The 15,978-nt window shown below is 45.4% G+C and overlaps 1 protein-coding gene across 1 annotated transcript in view; it reads left to right on the top strand.

Moving 5' to 3' along the window:
• Positions 1-15,213, top strand: part of LOC111159139 (SEC22 homolog C, vesicle trafficking protein) — a 28,107-nt gene extending 12,894 nt beyond the window's left edge. The window contains exons 3-7 of the mRNA XM_022521565.1: positions 2,194-2,357; positions 4,241-4,420; positions 6,738-6,856; positions 8,443-8,508; positions 10,405-15,213. Of these exons, the coding sequence (XP_022377273.1) occupies positions 2,194-2,357; positions 4,241-4,420; positions 6,738-6,856; positions 8,443-8,508; positions 10,405-10,605 (730 nt within the window). The 3' untranslated portion in view covers positions 10,606-15,213. The remainder of the gene's footprint in view (positions 1-2,193; positions 2,358-4,240; positions 4,421-6,737; positions 6,857-8,442; positions 8,509-10,404) is intronic.
• Positions 15,214-15,978: the final 765 nt, after the last annotated feature.

Genomic DNA, 15,978 nt, shown 5'->3' with positions numbered 1-15,978 from the left:
TGTGTGGACTCTGGGGGCTCAGGAGCAAAAACTGAGCTATACCTGAAACCACCTTCCTCTGTGTCCCTTCCTCATTATGCTCTGATTATCTAACATCCTATGGGAATTTGGTGCTGGACTGCAAATAGGAAAACTTTTCTCTGATAAGAAAAGAAAAAAAGGTCTGTGACTTCAAAGGACTTTCTGGGTGTTTCAGCAGTCTTTTGTGAAAACTGGAATGTAAAATGTTCTGCTCATTTGTATTTTGGATTAAATATTCACCATTATTTTTCACAGATGAAACAGGCTTTTTTTTTCCCATACGGGTAAGCAGTATTATAGCTTATTTTATAGTTAAGGGGTTGAAATATTTTCCCACAGTTACTATTAATAAATTACAACATCAGGAATTTATTCTCTCACAGTTCTGGAGGCCAGAAGTCCAAAGTAAAGGTGTCCGTAGGGACATGGGCTCTTGGAGGTTCTAAGGAAGGCCTTTGCATGCCTCTCTACCACCTTCTAGTGGTTGCTGGCAGTCCTTGTCATTCCATGTCCCGTGGAAGAGTTACTCCAGTATCTGCCTTCTTGGTTACATGGCCTTCTTCCCTCTGTCTCTGTAACGAAATTTCACACCAGTCATTGGATGGAGGCTACCCCAATCCGTTATAACCTAATTTTATCTTGATTGCATCTGCAAAGACTGTTTCCAAATAAGGTCATAGTCACAGGCACTGGGAGTTAGGACTTCAGCATATCTTTTTTGGGAGACACAGTCAGCCCACAAATAGGGATTCTCTTTCAAATAGAAAATACCTACCCTAGACAGACTTAAGCCCTCTGGAAAGTTCCTTGTATAAGGAGGAGGTTATCCTTTTTTTTTTTAATTGACAAAGTTTTTATGTAGAAAAGATGATAGAACAGTATAACCTAAAAACTCTTTGCCAGAAACATCCTGAAATGTGGGTAAATGTATATGAGAAATTGTTCTCAATGTGTAGCTGAGCTCGTAAGAAAGAATTGCCAAGGTCCCAGAAGTGACGAGGAACAGGATATCAAGGTGCTAAGGGTGTGAGCTGACGCTGAGGCTCCTGGGGAACAGTCAGGATCAACTCAGGCCCTGAGTTTCAGCACGCACAAATAAAGGGAGAGGCCTGTGGGCGTCCACTGGGTGAGGCATAGGAACAAGACCCGGGCATGAGGAAGGCCTTCTGGTGAGGCGACAGCCCTGGTGGAACCGTGACAGGTGGGAAATAGCCGCCCACCAGTACAGGAGTTGCTCATCTTTACTTGGCTTTGAATGGGAAGGAAAAACAAAATCTCATCTAAGACATTGGAACCCTGCTTCTGTGCCTCATGTGGGACTGGAGTTTAAGTCTAAACCAAGGTTCAGTGATTGGTATTGGTTCCAGACTGATGACACTCCTGGAGTAGCTGATCAGAGCAAATGAAAAGCTTCTCCAGAAGGTGTGTGCTTCAACTCAGTCCTTGAGAGATTCTTACAGGAAAAAAAAAAAAAAAAAAAGCTCCACACTGGTCCCTCTCACCAAAAATTACAGAACACCAAAAGAGCTATTTTTCAATGAGTGGGAGTCAGTAGACACCACAGAGAGAACTTGAGTCCCCAGAACCTGAAATGGTAGCATGATAGTCTGAAAAGTAGTGGAAGAAGGAGAAGAGCCTGCATCAGTTTTATGAGACCAGAATAACCCCAATACCACAACCAGACGGAGACAGTGCAAGAAAGGAAATTACATAGACACAGAAGTCCTAAAGAAAACATTAGCAAACTAAATCTAGCAGTTGTGTGTACGTGAATATATATGAATTGCCCCCAAGAAGGCTTCGTTTCAGTATGCCAGGATGATTAAACATTAGAAAGCTATCAGTGTCGATTAAAGAAGAAGATTTTGCTCTATAAGCATAGAGAAGCCTGAGGCTACCTCTCCCTAGTGGAACGTGCATCCCTCATTCAGGAATCAAAAAGAGCGATCACACAGTGTCAGTGGCAAATAGCTGCTCCCTAGTTTAGCGGAAGGATGAGAAAGGCAAAGTGCCAGGTAGGCCCAGCCGAAGAGAGAGTAGACACGCAGCAAACAGCTACAGGGCTGCTCAAGGCCAGGCAGGTGCCGGGCGCGGGCATGGCTGTGTCTGAGTATGGGACAGGAATACAGGGGTCGGCCCTCCGCTAATGCAGGTGTTGCCCCTTTGTTTCAGTTTCTCTTCTTTGCGGGATGTGGCTTGCATGGCTATCTGCTCCCGCCAGTGTCCAGCGGCCATGGCCTTCTGCTTCCTGGAGACCGTGTGGTGGGAATTCACAGCTTCCTACGATACCACCTGTATTGGCCTGGCCTCCAGGCCGTACGCCTTTCTTGAGTTCGGTTTGTAACCCTCTCTCTTATATATTGCTCTCTCTTACGGCATTGTGTGTGTCAAACTGATGGTTTAGATTTGGCTTTTGGCCATCAAGGAAAACCTCTGGAGGTGCTGTAGCATGTCACTGGAGGTCAGCCTGGTTCCCTGAGATTTCACCGTGATTGACGCGGCCCGGAAAGCTTCAGGGCTTAGTGCTGGCTTCCCATCTCCTCAGAGCCTGAGGCAGGGTTGGGGAATGGTGAAACCCATCTCGGTTTTTCCCCATTAGTCCTCTAAGCAGGGGTCAGCAAACTGTGGTCCGAGGGCCAGGTGCCTGGTTTGTCTTTTTTTAATAAAGTGGAAGTCAGCTATGCTCATTATTTTACGGGTCGCCTGTGGCTGCTTTGTCCCTCACCAGCAGAATTGAATAGTTGTGACAGAGACCATACAGGCCCTAGAAGCTGAGAATATTGACTATGTAGCCCTTTAAGAAGACTTGCCAACCTCTCCCTGCTCTAGAGTTACTACTCAAAGGGTGGTTCCCTTATCGTGAGGTTGGTACAGAAAGTGAGAATAACAAATGTTTAGAAATTCATACAGTAATTTGACATTCCTGCAGTCTTTTTATTGCCTTTTATCAGAGTATCGGTCTGCATCCATTTGGAAATAAGAAAAACTAGGCCTTTGCTCAGGGGTCAGAAATACTACTCTGAAAGAGGGTAGTTTTTTCCTAGGCGTTGCCACAGAGGCCTTGTAGAGGCTTGATAATTAATTACAGCGTATGCTCTGTTTTTCTCAGGTGAGTCAAGTCATCCTGAGCTCTCGGGAGAACAGGAGTTGAGGTGGGAGGTGGGGGGCCTTCTGTGGCCTCTGTGTAGACAGCTGCTGTCTCCGTGATGCTCTCGAATAAGGGACTGGCAGCAGCTGGTGGGTGCAGAGAAGTGTCGCTTTCTGGAACTATTGCCAGAGCCCTCAGACCCCCTCATGTGGCCCACCAGCTGGCATTTCTTTGTCACCTAAGAGGTGCTGGGGAATTCCCTGGGATACAGGCCTCTTGCCTGGCAGACCTGTGACACAGACAGAAGGTTCTCCCCAAGTCTCCCTGTGAGACCTTGTTCACTGCTGCTCTCAGCCCCGCTTTTTCCTGCAAAGAGGGCAACTAGCCCCGGACAGACCACAGCTGTGGAGTCCCTTGGCTGTCAGTCCCTTAGTAGCTGTGGACTCTGTTCTTCTCCCCGCCTCGGTGCTGCATGTGCTTTCCTGCTAAAGCGCTGTGTGCACTCTGACAGCAGACCCTTCCCCAGCATCATGCCTGCCCCCTGCTGAGTGGAAGGAGAATATCATAGTAGCTATTCTGTGTATGCCTTATGCATCAGTTTGCTTTGCCAGTCTGTTTGAAACTACTTCAGATACTTACTAAAACTTGGTAATGGATTAATACTAAGGTAAATACAATAATTAAAACCAATACCTTTCAAATATAGAATCTTAGTTTATAGAATCACATTTATTTGTAATTTTTTTCTCACATGCCTTTTTTTGGGGTAATTAGTTCAAGAATAACTGTCTTCCCTTGTTAAGCTTTGAAACGTTTCAGTGAATTGCCCTGGACTGTGCTATCAGAAGTGGCTGAGCTAAGACTCAAGCCCCTATCCTTTGACTCCCTCATCGCTGAGATGCTGGAGAGCATCATTGCCTTCTTAGTAGACATGCATATTTTAAGTATTATGCACTGAAGAGATTGATGAGACCGGTAATGACATGTAGTAGTTGTTCGACTGTTAGGTATGTCTCAACACACTGGCTGACTTAGTAGCTTGCTTAGAAATGTGAATTTCATTTTGTACGTATTGTTCTGTGAGATCCATTCCCGTGCAGCTGCTTAACTTGGGTTGCTCTCTTTTTGCAGACAGTATCCTTCAGAAAGTGAAGTGGCATTTTAACCACGTAAGTTGCGTTCAGATGGGGAGCAGCTTGGAAAAAATTCAGGAGGAGCTGGAGTTCCAGCCTCCAGTGGTCCTCACTCTGGAGGACACCGATGTGGCAAATGGAATAATGAACGGTCACACACAAATACACTTGGAGCCTGGTAAGTGGTTAGCTGTGCTCTGGTGTTGATGAAGATGGCATGACGTTAGGCGTTTCAAATGGACACTGACCTTTTTTTTTTTTTTTCTTTTTTCTTTAAATCGGAGGCTTTTTGGGGGGTGGGTGATGAAATATGTGGGGAAATATATGGACTGATCCTGTTTGCAGGTGACTGTTAGAAAACACTTGACTCTTACGATAGCGAATTGATTGTGGGAGTGGGCAACTCGTGATGACGTTCAGAAGAGTGACTTGGCAGATTGTTTCCTTAACTGGGGTGAAGTCTACAAGTTTCAACATGAAGGAAGTTACTTACTAAACTGTAGATTTATACATGCTCTTTCTCTTTCTCTTTTCTATTTTTCCCTTTTACAGGGAATCCTTATTTTTTTTTTTTAAGATTTTATTATTTATTTGACAGAGATCACAAGTAGGCAGAGAGGGAGGCAGAGAGAGAGAAGCAGGCTCCCTGCTGAGCAGAGAGCCCCATGTGGAGCTCAATCCCAGGACTCTGGGATCATGACCTGAGCTGAAGGCAGAGGCTTAACCCACTGAGCCACCCAGGTGCCCCAGGGAATCCTTATCTTATCACTTAGTGCAACATTGCAAATCTCCACTAAGAAACCCTTGTCCGGTTTAACAGAGGGAGGGAAGGGCATGGGGATAATAGCAGGCAGGGCCAGAGCTGCAGCTTCTAACTTTCTCACTGTCTGGTTCTCCGTGAGCCCTGGGGACATCCATCTGTCCCTGTGGTTTACCGAGCTGAGTGCCCTGGCATTCCGTGACGTGATCTGGCATTAACCCCTTTAGCCACTAAATACCTACCATGTAACAAAGCATGATTTTTTTGTTTTGTTTTGTTTTCCTTGTTACACACAAACCAATTTTTAATTAAAGTGGATATTTATGTCCTACGCCTTCTGTAGTGGTGTAAGAACTGAATCCTTCTTTGAAAGATAGAGTTGTCTCCACTATAACAGTCTAATTATCTTAACAGTTTTTATACTGAGCTCATTGGTTGAAATTTAAAAGTGGTGTATTAAAAATGTTCACATTTTTGGCTTACTTTTGTGTTTTGATTTAATCTATTTCAACCAATACTTTCCTGGATTGGCTCTCATGCCAGTCAGTAAGTGGTCATTTATATTGGGAATGGACTTAACGTTCTTAGCATGGGGCATTTGAGCCCCAAGCTGCTTTTTTTGCCTTATGTAAAGACGGGATAACTTTGTAATATGTGTTTTGTTTTTTAACCACTTAGACAAGAGAAGCAAATCCAGAAAATGTCAACTTGCTTATCTTTCTAGGACATTTTACAGTGGTTTGACTCACCCTATTGTCCCGAGGCTAGAATCTTTACAGGTAGCATGTTCTGTTCTAATAGGAACTTTGATAGCTCGGTGGAAACTCTAACACACTAACAACAGGCATCAGTAGGGTTGTGGCTAGATATTTGTACGTGTATGTGTGTGTGAAATGTAGGACAAGAAGGGATGATTTTAAAAGATCACAGTAAGAGAATGGGGGTGGGAGGGAGTCACCATTTAATTGTGTGACCTGGAATCAGTCTTAGCAGATGTCTTTGAAGAGAGAATGATCATTTGTTCTAGAGTTCCAGAAACAGCTTATAGCTCAAATAATCAATGTTTCCCTCCTCTTCCCAGTTATTTTAGAATTTAAGAAACTGCATTTGCTGTGAATTACTTTAGAAGCACAGGAGCCACTGAATACTGTCCTTGTTTAAAATTTGAGAGTTGAAGTATATGATAGAAATGCTGTCAGAATTTGACAACCAGTTTACAGATAAAGCCATACATTGCTTTAAATCAGGAGTTCTCAATCTAAGCCGTACTGACATTTTGTACCAGATGATCCCTCGTTGTGAGTGGCGTCCTGGGCATTGTAGGATGTTCAGAAGCCTTCATGGCCTCTACCCACTGGATACCACTGACACTCTGTTTGCAGTGTTGACAACCCAAAATGTCTCTAGCATTGCCACATATCCACTGAGGGGTTAGTCACCGCTGGCTGAAAACCACAGCTTTAAATAGAGAGAAAATCAGGCCCTGAAAAACCTGTGCTTCTTTGGAGAAGGACCTCTTTCTGGAAGAACTCACTTCGGATTCCCAGATCCATTCTGTCCTTCATTTCTTGCCTTTTTTGCTCTCTAACAGCAGCTGCTTTTAGCTAATACGTTTGTAATACTGTGTTTAACATACTGAGCCTGCCATTAGTGGAGGTCTAGTTAATGTCTCTGTTTATTTTTCTTTCATGTAGAAATTATGTTCACTAGACACTTATTTTTTTTAATTATGAAGCTCCTAATTTCCGAATGGAACCAGTGACAGCCCTGGGTGTCCTCTCGCTTATTCTCAATATCATGTGTGCTGCTCTGAATCTCATCCGTGGGATTCACCTCGCAGAACATTCTTTACAGGTAACCTTTCTTTATTGTACTTTACATTGAAGGACCTATAGTGGAAGAAACTGGTGGAGATCCACTTCACTTATAAGGTTGTTATGCACCAAGTTTTCAAATTTTTTTTTAAAAAGATTATTTATTTATTTGACAGAGAGATAGACACACACACACACCAAGAGAGGGAACACAAGCAGGGCAAGTGGGAGAGGGAGAAACAGGCTTACCCCTGAGCAGGGAGCTCTTGGGGCTCGATCCCAGGACCCTGGGATCATGACCCGAGCCGAAGGCAGACACTTCACAACTGAGCCACCGAGGCGCTCCTAAGATTTCAAAATTTTTTAATTAAAATATGATTTTTATGTTAAAGTCCATTCTTTATAGTTGGCTGAACAAATATGAGACTTGCTCTTTTGTATCTGTTGTTCTCAGAAGCCCGAGGGGTATCTGGTGAGAACTAGTGTGCTACGGAGACATCCGTGGGGCCCCAGGAGTCACGCCAGGGGCCCGATGGCTCAAGAGCAAATTTGATTCTACAACTTTGAGGTTCAGGCTGTGTACCCCTGGGAAAAGTTCCTCCTACTCTGATTTATATCATGCAGATGCTACCCTCCCTGTGTCTTTGTCAGAGAGCTGTAGCACCAGGAAGCTGATTTGCCAGCCTGCTCCAATCAAAGCAACCTTCTATTTCAGTGCTTTTAAAACATTTTTTCCCTAAATTTCAAGTATTTAAAAACACTTTTTTAAAAAAAGATTTTATTTATTTGACAGAGAGAGAGAGACAGTGAGAGAGGAAACACAAGCAGAGGGAGTGGGAGAAGGAGAAGCAGGCTTCCCATGGAGCAGAGAGCCCAATGCGGGACTCAATCCCAGAACACCGGGATCATGACCTGAGTTGAAGGCAGACGCTTAACGACTGAGCCACCCAGGCGCCCTTTAAAACACTTTTTAAGAAGTACAGAATCACTGTAGGCGTAAGCAGATAGATACTACTGTTAAAAATAGAGCTGTAATGCTCACAGCCATGATGATGGTAGCCAAAGTCCGAAGCACAGCTGAGGCTGGGTCTCAGGAGACCGATGTAGGCTCACCTGTGTGGAGAGGGGCAGCAGTGACCTCCTGTCACCATATCCTGTCTTTAGCCAATGTGTGCCATGGTTCCCACTCTTGTTCATGGTTATTCACACCCCGATACTTACCAAGCGTCTGTACACACTAGAACAGGTTCCTGGCCAGCAAGGTGGTAGAGTGTGGTGACATCACTCAGGAGGTAGCGGTACCCGGGGGTGGGTGGAGTTAGGGAAAGCTGAGTGCTGATAGAAGCGTAGGATTTTGAGAAGTGGTGGCGTTGGGAGGCAATCCAGCTTGGGTGCTTAGCACAGAAGCACAGGGACATGAGGGCACGTGGTGCGCCCAGGCTGCTGAAAACAGTTGCATGCCAACCCTTGCTCTGGTAAATAAACCGGGACTTATGTCTCCCCCAGCCAGGGATTTTGTATTATCCACCATACCAGAGCAAACGAGGTGTGAAGGGCTTCATGTCCTAGTGTTGCCATTCATCTGAAAATTCCTTTTCTTGTATTTGTTTCTTATATTTGTTTTAGGTTGCCCACGAGGAGATTGGAAATATTCTGGCTTTTCTTATTCCTTTTATAGCCTGTATTTTCCAGGTAGGTGAAACATTGATATTTTGATGAATGGGTTGAACTCCATGGACTTAATTTGTCCTTCTATTGGAATCATCAACAAGTTTCTAGATGTGATTTTGTTCCACCAAGGCATGTCATGGACTAGGTCCTTACTGGAGGGACCCTAGGCCCATCCTGCCCAGTTGTTTCATTTTACAGAGGAAGAATATTGGGCTTAGAAAGGGAAAGCCACTTGCCCTAGGCCACAGAGCCTTTGACAATGGCTGAACAGAAGCCAGAAATTTGGACTCAACCCCCAAGAAGGGAGGGATGAGACTGCTGTGGGGATTAGGTTGGGCCTGACTAATGTGGGGCAGGGTCTTACTTATAGTCAGGGCACTCCAAGTATAGATTTGTCCTTCTGCAGAAGTAACCACTACTTATATGTGTTTTTTTTTTAAACCCAGGACTATTAAAAAAAAAATTTTTTTTTTTAAGATTTTATTTATTTGAGAGAGGGAGAGAGAGAGACAGGACATGAGTGGGAGGAGGGGCAGAGGTAGACGCAGACTCCCCGTGAGCAGGGAGCCCCATGCGGGACTCAGTCCCAGAATCCTGAGATCACGACCTGAGCCAAAGGCAGACACTTAACCAACTGAGCCACCCAGGTGCCCCTCCCCAAAATTGTTTTTAATAGTAATGCCATCTGATTCAAATCTGTCCTTAGGAAATGAGATAAACATTGCAACATTAATAGTGGGCTTTGATTATTATTTAGTTATTTTCAAGTAAGTGTCATACTTAAGGGGTGGAGTAAAATGGAGCTCTTGAATCCCCTATAGGCAGAGTTCATTCTAGTAAAAAACCTGACTGTAATTTTCTTTCCTCATTCTCCACAAAAGGCGAGGACTTTAGTATTTTCTCTACATTCTTAAGCTTTTTTGTTTGTTTGTTTTCCTTTCAATTAAAGTTTCTGTTCTCATGATACTTCCTCTCTTTTCTCTTTTCCGCATCCGTCCTAGAATGGTCTATTTTTTAAGAAGGACATGATTGTCCCAAAAGAAATTTTCAAGCTAGGACTGAAAATGCACTCATTTTTGAGAAATCAAGTCTCCGGAGCCTTGGGTGTTGCCATTTGAGGTGCTCAGAGCCTGCGTTTCAGGGCTGGGGGATGGGGGTCTTATCCCTTGGCCTTTGTTATCTCAGCTGTATTCCTACTTGGATAGCTCTTTCAATGGGGAGCTCTCCCCCACCCAGTGGAGCTTAAGCCTTTGTTGAATTGCTCTGGGTTTTGAGAATGTGCTTCTTGTTTTTTTCAACTTTGAACCAAAAAGCTACTTTTTACCTTTCGCAGAACAAGAATGGCCTCTTTTCTCTGTGATAGCCCTATACAAAATACCGGTTGCTCTCCCGGCTGTGAGACTCTCCCTGTTTCAGAAATGTTTTTGAAGACATGATAAGGGGGATGTCTAGGGAACGTTGGTCCCTGATGTAGTTGTAACTCAGGAAAAAACAAATGATAAAAGATGGCTCCTTTCACGGGCTGTCCTGCCTGTCATGACTCCCCTGAAGGAAGAATTTAGTTAGAGGCCAGTCAGCCTCGTTGGGGTGTCTTGGCCTGGCTCTCTTCCCCTTACCTGCATCTCTTCTTTATCCACAACCCACAGCCGGGGCATTGCTCTGTGTTTCTTAAACGTGTTAAAGAGTGCCGTGTTTTCATTCCTCCTGTGATATCTATGTCACTTCTCTTCTGTCTTCTGAATCTCCACTTTCATCCAGTGATTACCAGCAACTCACCCAGTGCGTCCAGGTCGTACTTAGTGAATTCGGTTTAATAAGCCAGTGCGCATGCGTGCAAGTGCAAGACATGCTTCTTGCGTCCGACTCGTGGCTATTTCCTCGTCTCTGATTGGACTGCCTCTTCTGGTGTCATTTCAGTGTTATTTGTACCTGTTCTACAGTCCAGCCAGGACAAGGAAGGTGGTGCTGTTGCTGCTCTTTATCTGCCTGGGCAACGTGTACCTGCATGGGCTGCGGAATGTCTGGCAAATCCTCTTTCACATCGGGGTGGCTTCTCTGTCTTCGCATCAGATACTGACCAGGCAGCTTCAGGAGAAGCAGTGGGACTGTGGAGTGTGAAGGCGACTCTGTGTGACGAATGGATCCTTTGGCTTTCTTAGGAGGGTTGTCTCTGTTTCCCTCTGGCTTCTCCACTTCATCTCAGATTTTCACCCTCAAAGTTCCCTTCGACCAAGCCAGGCGGAGAGCGACAGTGGGGGATTTTGAGCAGGTGCAGCGCAAGGCAGGAGGTGGCTTGAGACCCAGGCCTGGCTTTGTGCTGAGCGTTACAGCGAATCTCCAGGTCAGCACCTCTCCTTGGGACAGCAGAATTTGGGGGCTCACCCCCCAAGGAGCATTACTGGAAGATCAGAACGGAATTGTTTTGGTCTTTTCAATCGAATGACGCAATAAACCACGAAATCCAATAACACTAGTTTTAGTAACTGGCAGTTGTCTCTGAGGAACCACTTTGAAACCCGAATCAGCTTTTCAGTCTAAATGTGACTTGGTTAGTTTCTTGTAGAGGGTCAATACAGGGTGAATTAAAAATTTTAAAATACAGCTCAGAAATATAAGCTAGATAAATTTTGTTTACATTTTTTGATAACTTGGGTCTGGTATGGTACCTTTAGAATATTTAAATATATTTTGGATATAAATTGAACTTATCTTCATTTAGGGAAAGGGTAAACTTAAGCTGAGAAAATGGTTAAGAAAGCTGAATTTATTTAATTTATCTACAACTTTTTATGGTGGTGGAGCTGCGTGGGTATGGAAATGTTTTTTTTATTTATTTGCTGGGCATATCTGAGTATTTTAGAAATTGAGTAACCAGTGCTACTCGATCATAGATCGTGAGCATGACCATGAGCTTATAAGCCTGAGAATTTCAGGACTCTCTGCAGTGGGCCACAGACTGGATTCACATAGTGGCACGTTATAGATGCAGGGGGCATTACAAACAAACAAAAATGCTCTTGTCATTAGCCTTGTACATGGCAGCTGGGCACCTGTCATTTTAATGATGAGCAATGCCTGACCTTGTGTCCCTGTTCCCAGAAGCCCTCCCAAATTAATTACTCCTTTACACCTTTCCCAGTCATCTTAATTAGATCGAGAACCTCATTCTTTATGAACAGGAGTTAAGTAGGTGTTAATTTTTTTAAAGCTTCATCAAGGTATAACTAACCCTGTGCTCTGCAAAGTTACTTTTTTGGTCTCATTTTCAAAATAGTTGATTGATCACAGCTTTCCAAAATGGGGCTCTGAATAAGGTCCCTTAGGTCTCCAGAAATTTCAGCCTGAGTTGTCCAGTGCCATTCAGGAGACCGTTTTGGGAGCCTGCCCTTTGGATTCTTCTTGGTAGGAATCTGAATAGCTCAACGGCAATTGCATGGGATTTAAGGTTGAATTATGTGGTCTTAATAAATTAAGAAATCCTACTTTGATAGTTTTTAAAAAGTTGGAAACCATTTCAAGAGTTATTGAGTACATGGGGGAAAGCAAGAATATTATTTTAGGGAATTCAGTTGTAGTTGGTTTTTACTGTTAGTGTATTGCTACTGAGCTACCTTGATGTCATTTTAAGAAAAACAAGTTTATGTGACTGGAAATTGTTGGGAAAATGTTGCCGCAGTCATTTTATTTTCTTATAATACAATTTTCTATTTTTAATCAAACAGTATCTGGCTGTGAGAGGTATATTGGCACTATCCTCAGATGTCAAGTTCATTGTTGTCTCTCCTTCGATTCTACATCTGCATGATTTTCTGCATACCCAGCAGGTGCATCTAAAGGTTTTCTGGGACATAATTTTGAAGAGGTGGTAAAATAGAATGGGAAGCCAAGGAGGGGAGACAAATCCTTGTAAATTAGAAGCACCAAAAAAAAGGGGGTGGGGCTTTAAAATTTGATAAGAACAGCTTACAAGTGAATTGTAGGTTTATTTAGTTGTTACTGGTGTTGCCGTGTAGCCCTGTACCCCAGATGCTCTTGCTCTTGGGGTCTGAGCCTGTGATCCACATTCAGCGGACAGTAGAGAACCATCCCTGAAGAGAAGTCCCTCCTGGTGAATGCTTCTGCAGCAGCAGGGATGTTATCTACCCCTGGTTGAAAGTGGTTGTCCTCAATTAGCATCTACATGGGGTTTGAGATTGGTTTTTGCAAACAAAAGGGAAAAGATGCCCTAGCCAAACAGTACGTAAGCATTGTTTAACTAGAATCCAGCTGAAAGACGCTTCAGCTTATTGGAGGAAGAGGTAAGTGATAGGAAAGAAGTTCTGGGGATATTGTCCAAGGGAAATCGCAGGCTGGTACAGGCCTGAAGTTTTGTGCCTCCCCCTCCCCCCCCCAACCCCGCTGTGCCATCCTTGATGCTAGAAAGCTGCTCCCTGCCACTTTGCAGGAGTTCTCCTCACTCCCCCACAGACTCATTGCTGTTCTAGCACTTTGTTTTCCCAGGGGTAAAATACCACCTGCCCAACCGACCTCCCAGGGGTAGATCTAGGAATAGATGAAATAATGTTGAAAACAAACCTTCAAAGTGCCTTCTGGGATCAGATGCTGCAAGATCTTAAATATCGGAGTACGTTGTTCCCATCTATTGTATTGGGCTGGCAGTGTGGCTCAGCACTCTTGACCAGGGTTTCCCAACCAAGGGGCCAAGGCCCGAAGGGTTTTCCCTTCCCCAAGTATGCTGGTCAAAGAAACGCACAGACTCTGGTTTTCATTTCCCTAGGCTAGCCTTACTGTGATGTGGATCATTCCTGAGTTTCCTTTTCCTGGCTGGAGACAGTTGGGGGGCGTATTTGGGTTGGCACTTCCTCTCAGTACAGGAAGCCCCACCACCGGCAGCAGAAGGAATGTGACTAGAGGCTCCTGGTTTTGCTTCTCAGGCTTGCCCCCTGTTACATGTGAACTCTTGTTGCAGGCATGGTGAGGCAAGGCCCACCATTTTAAAGTTCCTTAAGGAGCAGGCCAAAGGGTGTCAAGAAGAGTGCTGAAATTCAAACATTTGCCTCCTCTGGAGCTCCCTGTTCCTTTCTTAGGTGCCCCCATTCTCTAGGACTCCTCTGCCTCTTTCCATGTCTGTCCCATGCATTCCAGCCCTGAACACACAGGCTGAACCTGGAATCTCTGGAGGGATGAGAAAGCCATCTTCGATTGTAGTTGCTGGGCTGCCCTGAGGCCCAGCTCTCTGCCTCTGTGCTGCTAGAAGCTTCAGCACACATGTGGGAGTCCACGCTCAGTGGGGAGGAGCACTTGGGTGTTCAGCACTGCTCACAGTCAAAAATGATACCCAGCAGGGCCAGCCGTTGGGGGCATGGGAAGCAGGCCACAGGTGGGGAGCAGAGTGGGGGGCCCTCAAGCAGCTGTCTCTGGGCAGGTTGGGGCTGCATCCAGGGCTGATGTTTGCTGTTCCTGGAAGGAATCAACCCCTCACTGTAATATGGGGGATTGGTGACCCTTAGGAGCCCGCTGCCGTGCATGCCCAGAGCAGCACAGGTGAGAACCAGGAGGCACAGGAGTATTTGTGGAGATAGATGTGCACCCCTGCTGCGGTACGGTTCACGTTCCAGATGTTTCCACACAGAATCCTGCCTAGGTACAGAGAAGTTCCACTGCGCACTGTGTCCATGGTGGAGGAAGAGAGAGGAGATGTGCCCGTGAGAGATGGGGGAGGCCTGGGGATCGGCTTGACTCTTCTACTCAGCCCTGCACTGGCAGGGGCAAGTCATGCCCACAGGCCTCGGTGTCCTCAGCTGAGGAGTGGCGGGAACAGCCTGCTCCCCCTGCATGCTAGCAGGAGGATAAAAGCCTAGTAGAGGAAGAGTGCTGGGTGAATCCCTTGGTTGCGTGCAGGAGGAGAAAAGCCTTCACCTTATACAAGGAGGTCCAAGCTTCAGGCAGCATGGTGTGGCTGTGTATTCTTACAGAAATGGGCATTTTATGAGACTGCAATGTAAATGGACTCATTTTTTCACTCTAGAAAGGTAGTGGCTTCTCTTTCTCCTCCTTGAACCTGCCTCCTGCCCTCCAATCACAGAGCTCTTGGTACCATTGGCGTTGAGGCCTCCAGGACCCAGGGAGGCTGGTTCTGCGGGTTGAACCAAACCCAGGGTCTGTCCCCCACCCAAATGAGGAGAGCTCTGATTCTCCCACCTTCTCCCGTTGGGGAAGCAGTGATGTCAGACCTGTTTCTGGGAAACCGTCTTGGCAGGAAACCTGTGGAAAAGGCCTCGTCAGTGTGATCTGGGAATGGCCGGATATGGAAACATCTGGCCATGTGTACTGACGACAGAGCTGCTGGCCACAAGCGCCTTTTATTTAGGGTAAAATGATCAGATCCATTGTTCTAACCTGTGCTTGGTACATATGACCTTCTTTAACCCTCGTGTGATTCTGGGGTTACATCAGAAGTATTATTTTATGAATTATTCATACGACTTGACCTCCCCCCCACCCGAATTCTATTCTATTTAATAGGCTTTCTACTAAGTGCATAAAAGATTGAAGCTGATTTAGCCAGGGCAAAACCATTGACTTCACATCTTCGTTTTGAATGCTTGCTGTCCATGTTGTATAAGCTTCTTACTGTTTTCATGTAATAACAAAGATCTATTTTGAATAAATGATGGCTATGTTTTAACAAACTCTCACACAGTAGTAAAGCCTAAACATGTTAACGTATGTAAAGAATATTGTTTAGCCATTTATATACTATGTATATATAAATCAAATAAGGTGGCTTCAGAAGTGAGAGCAGAATAAACCCAAGGTGCTTATTAATGTGCGTGTATTCGTGTAAAAAAAAATTCTGAGCAACAGGTCTGTTTTCCGAGAGGGTGTGACGTGGGCCTGGCATAATGGAGGGGGGATGTTGAGAGAAGTGGAATTCAGGTCCTCCTGTCCAGTGTCTGGACAGGGGCGCTGCCTCAGTCCTTAACACTAATACCTAGACTCTGGAATGCCATCATGGGTCCAGGAGAGACCTTGGAAAAGCCAACATAGCAGTCACGGGGAGCAGCCCTGGGTGTGGGCAGGCAGGGAGGCCTGCCTTATCTGCAGGCTTGGCTTCTGCTAATCTGTGCCTGTAGCCGGCATTTACCCTGCTGTAGGCTCTGAGCTCCTGTCTGCGCTCTGAGGCCCATTTGGTTTCCGTCTCCCAGGACCAGCCCTGCCACAAAATGGCCAGCAGGAGGCGCAGCCGCCAGCGGGTCGTCAGGCTCCAGGCCCAGGGGATGGCACCCTTTTGCAGAGGTCCTTCCTGAAGCAGCTGACAGAATTCCCAGAAAGGAAATGCACCAGCCTCTCCTGCCTGTATCCCAAACACATCGGGGGAATTCGAGCTCCATGGTTCTCTCCACCATCTGTCCCGAGTAAAAAACTTTTGGGGGAGGGCAAAATATTCCAAAATAAACACGAAGGTATTGGGTTCAAGATTTGGGAGTC

This window comes from Enhydra lutris, unplaced genomic scaffold, assembly GCF_002288905.1.
Source record: "Enhydra lutris kenyoni isolate GAN:26980312 unplaced genomic scaffold, ASM228890v2 scaffoldscaffold66, whole genome shotgun sequence".
NCBI lineage: Eukaryota > Metazoa > Chordata > Mammalia > Carnivora > Mustelidae > Enhydra > Enhydra lutris.
This window is presented reverse-complemented; position numbering and strand designations above follow the sequence as displayed.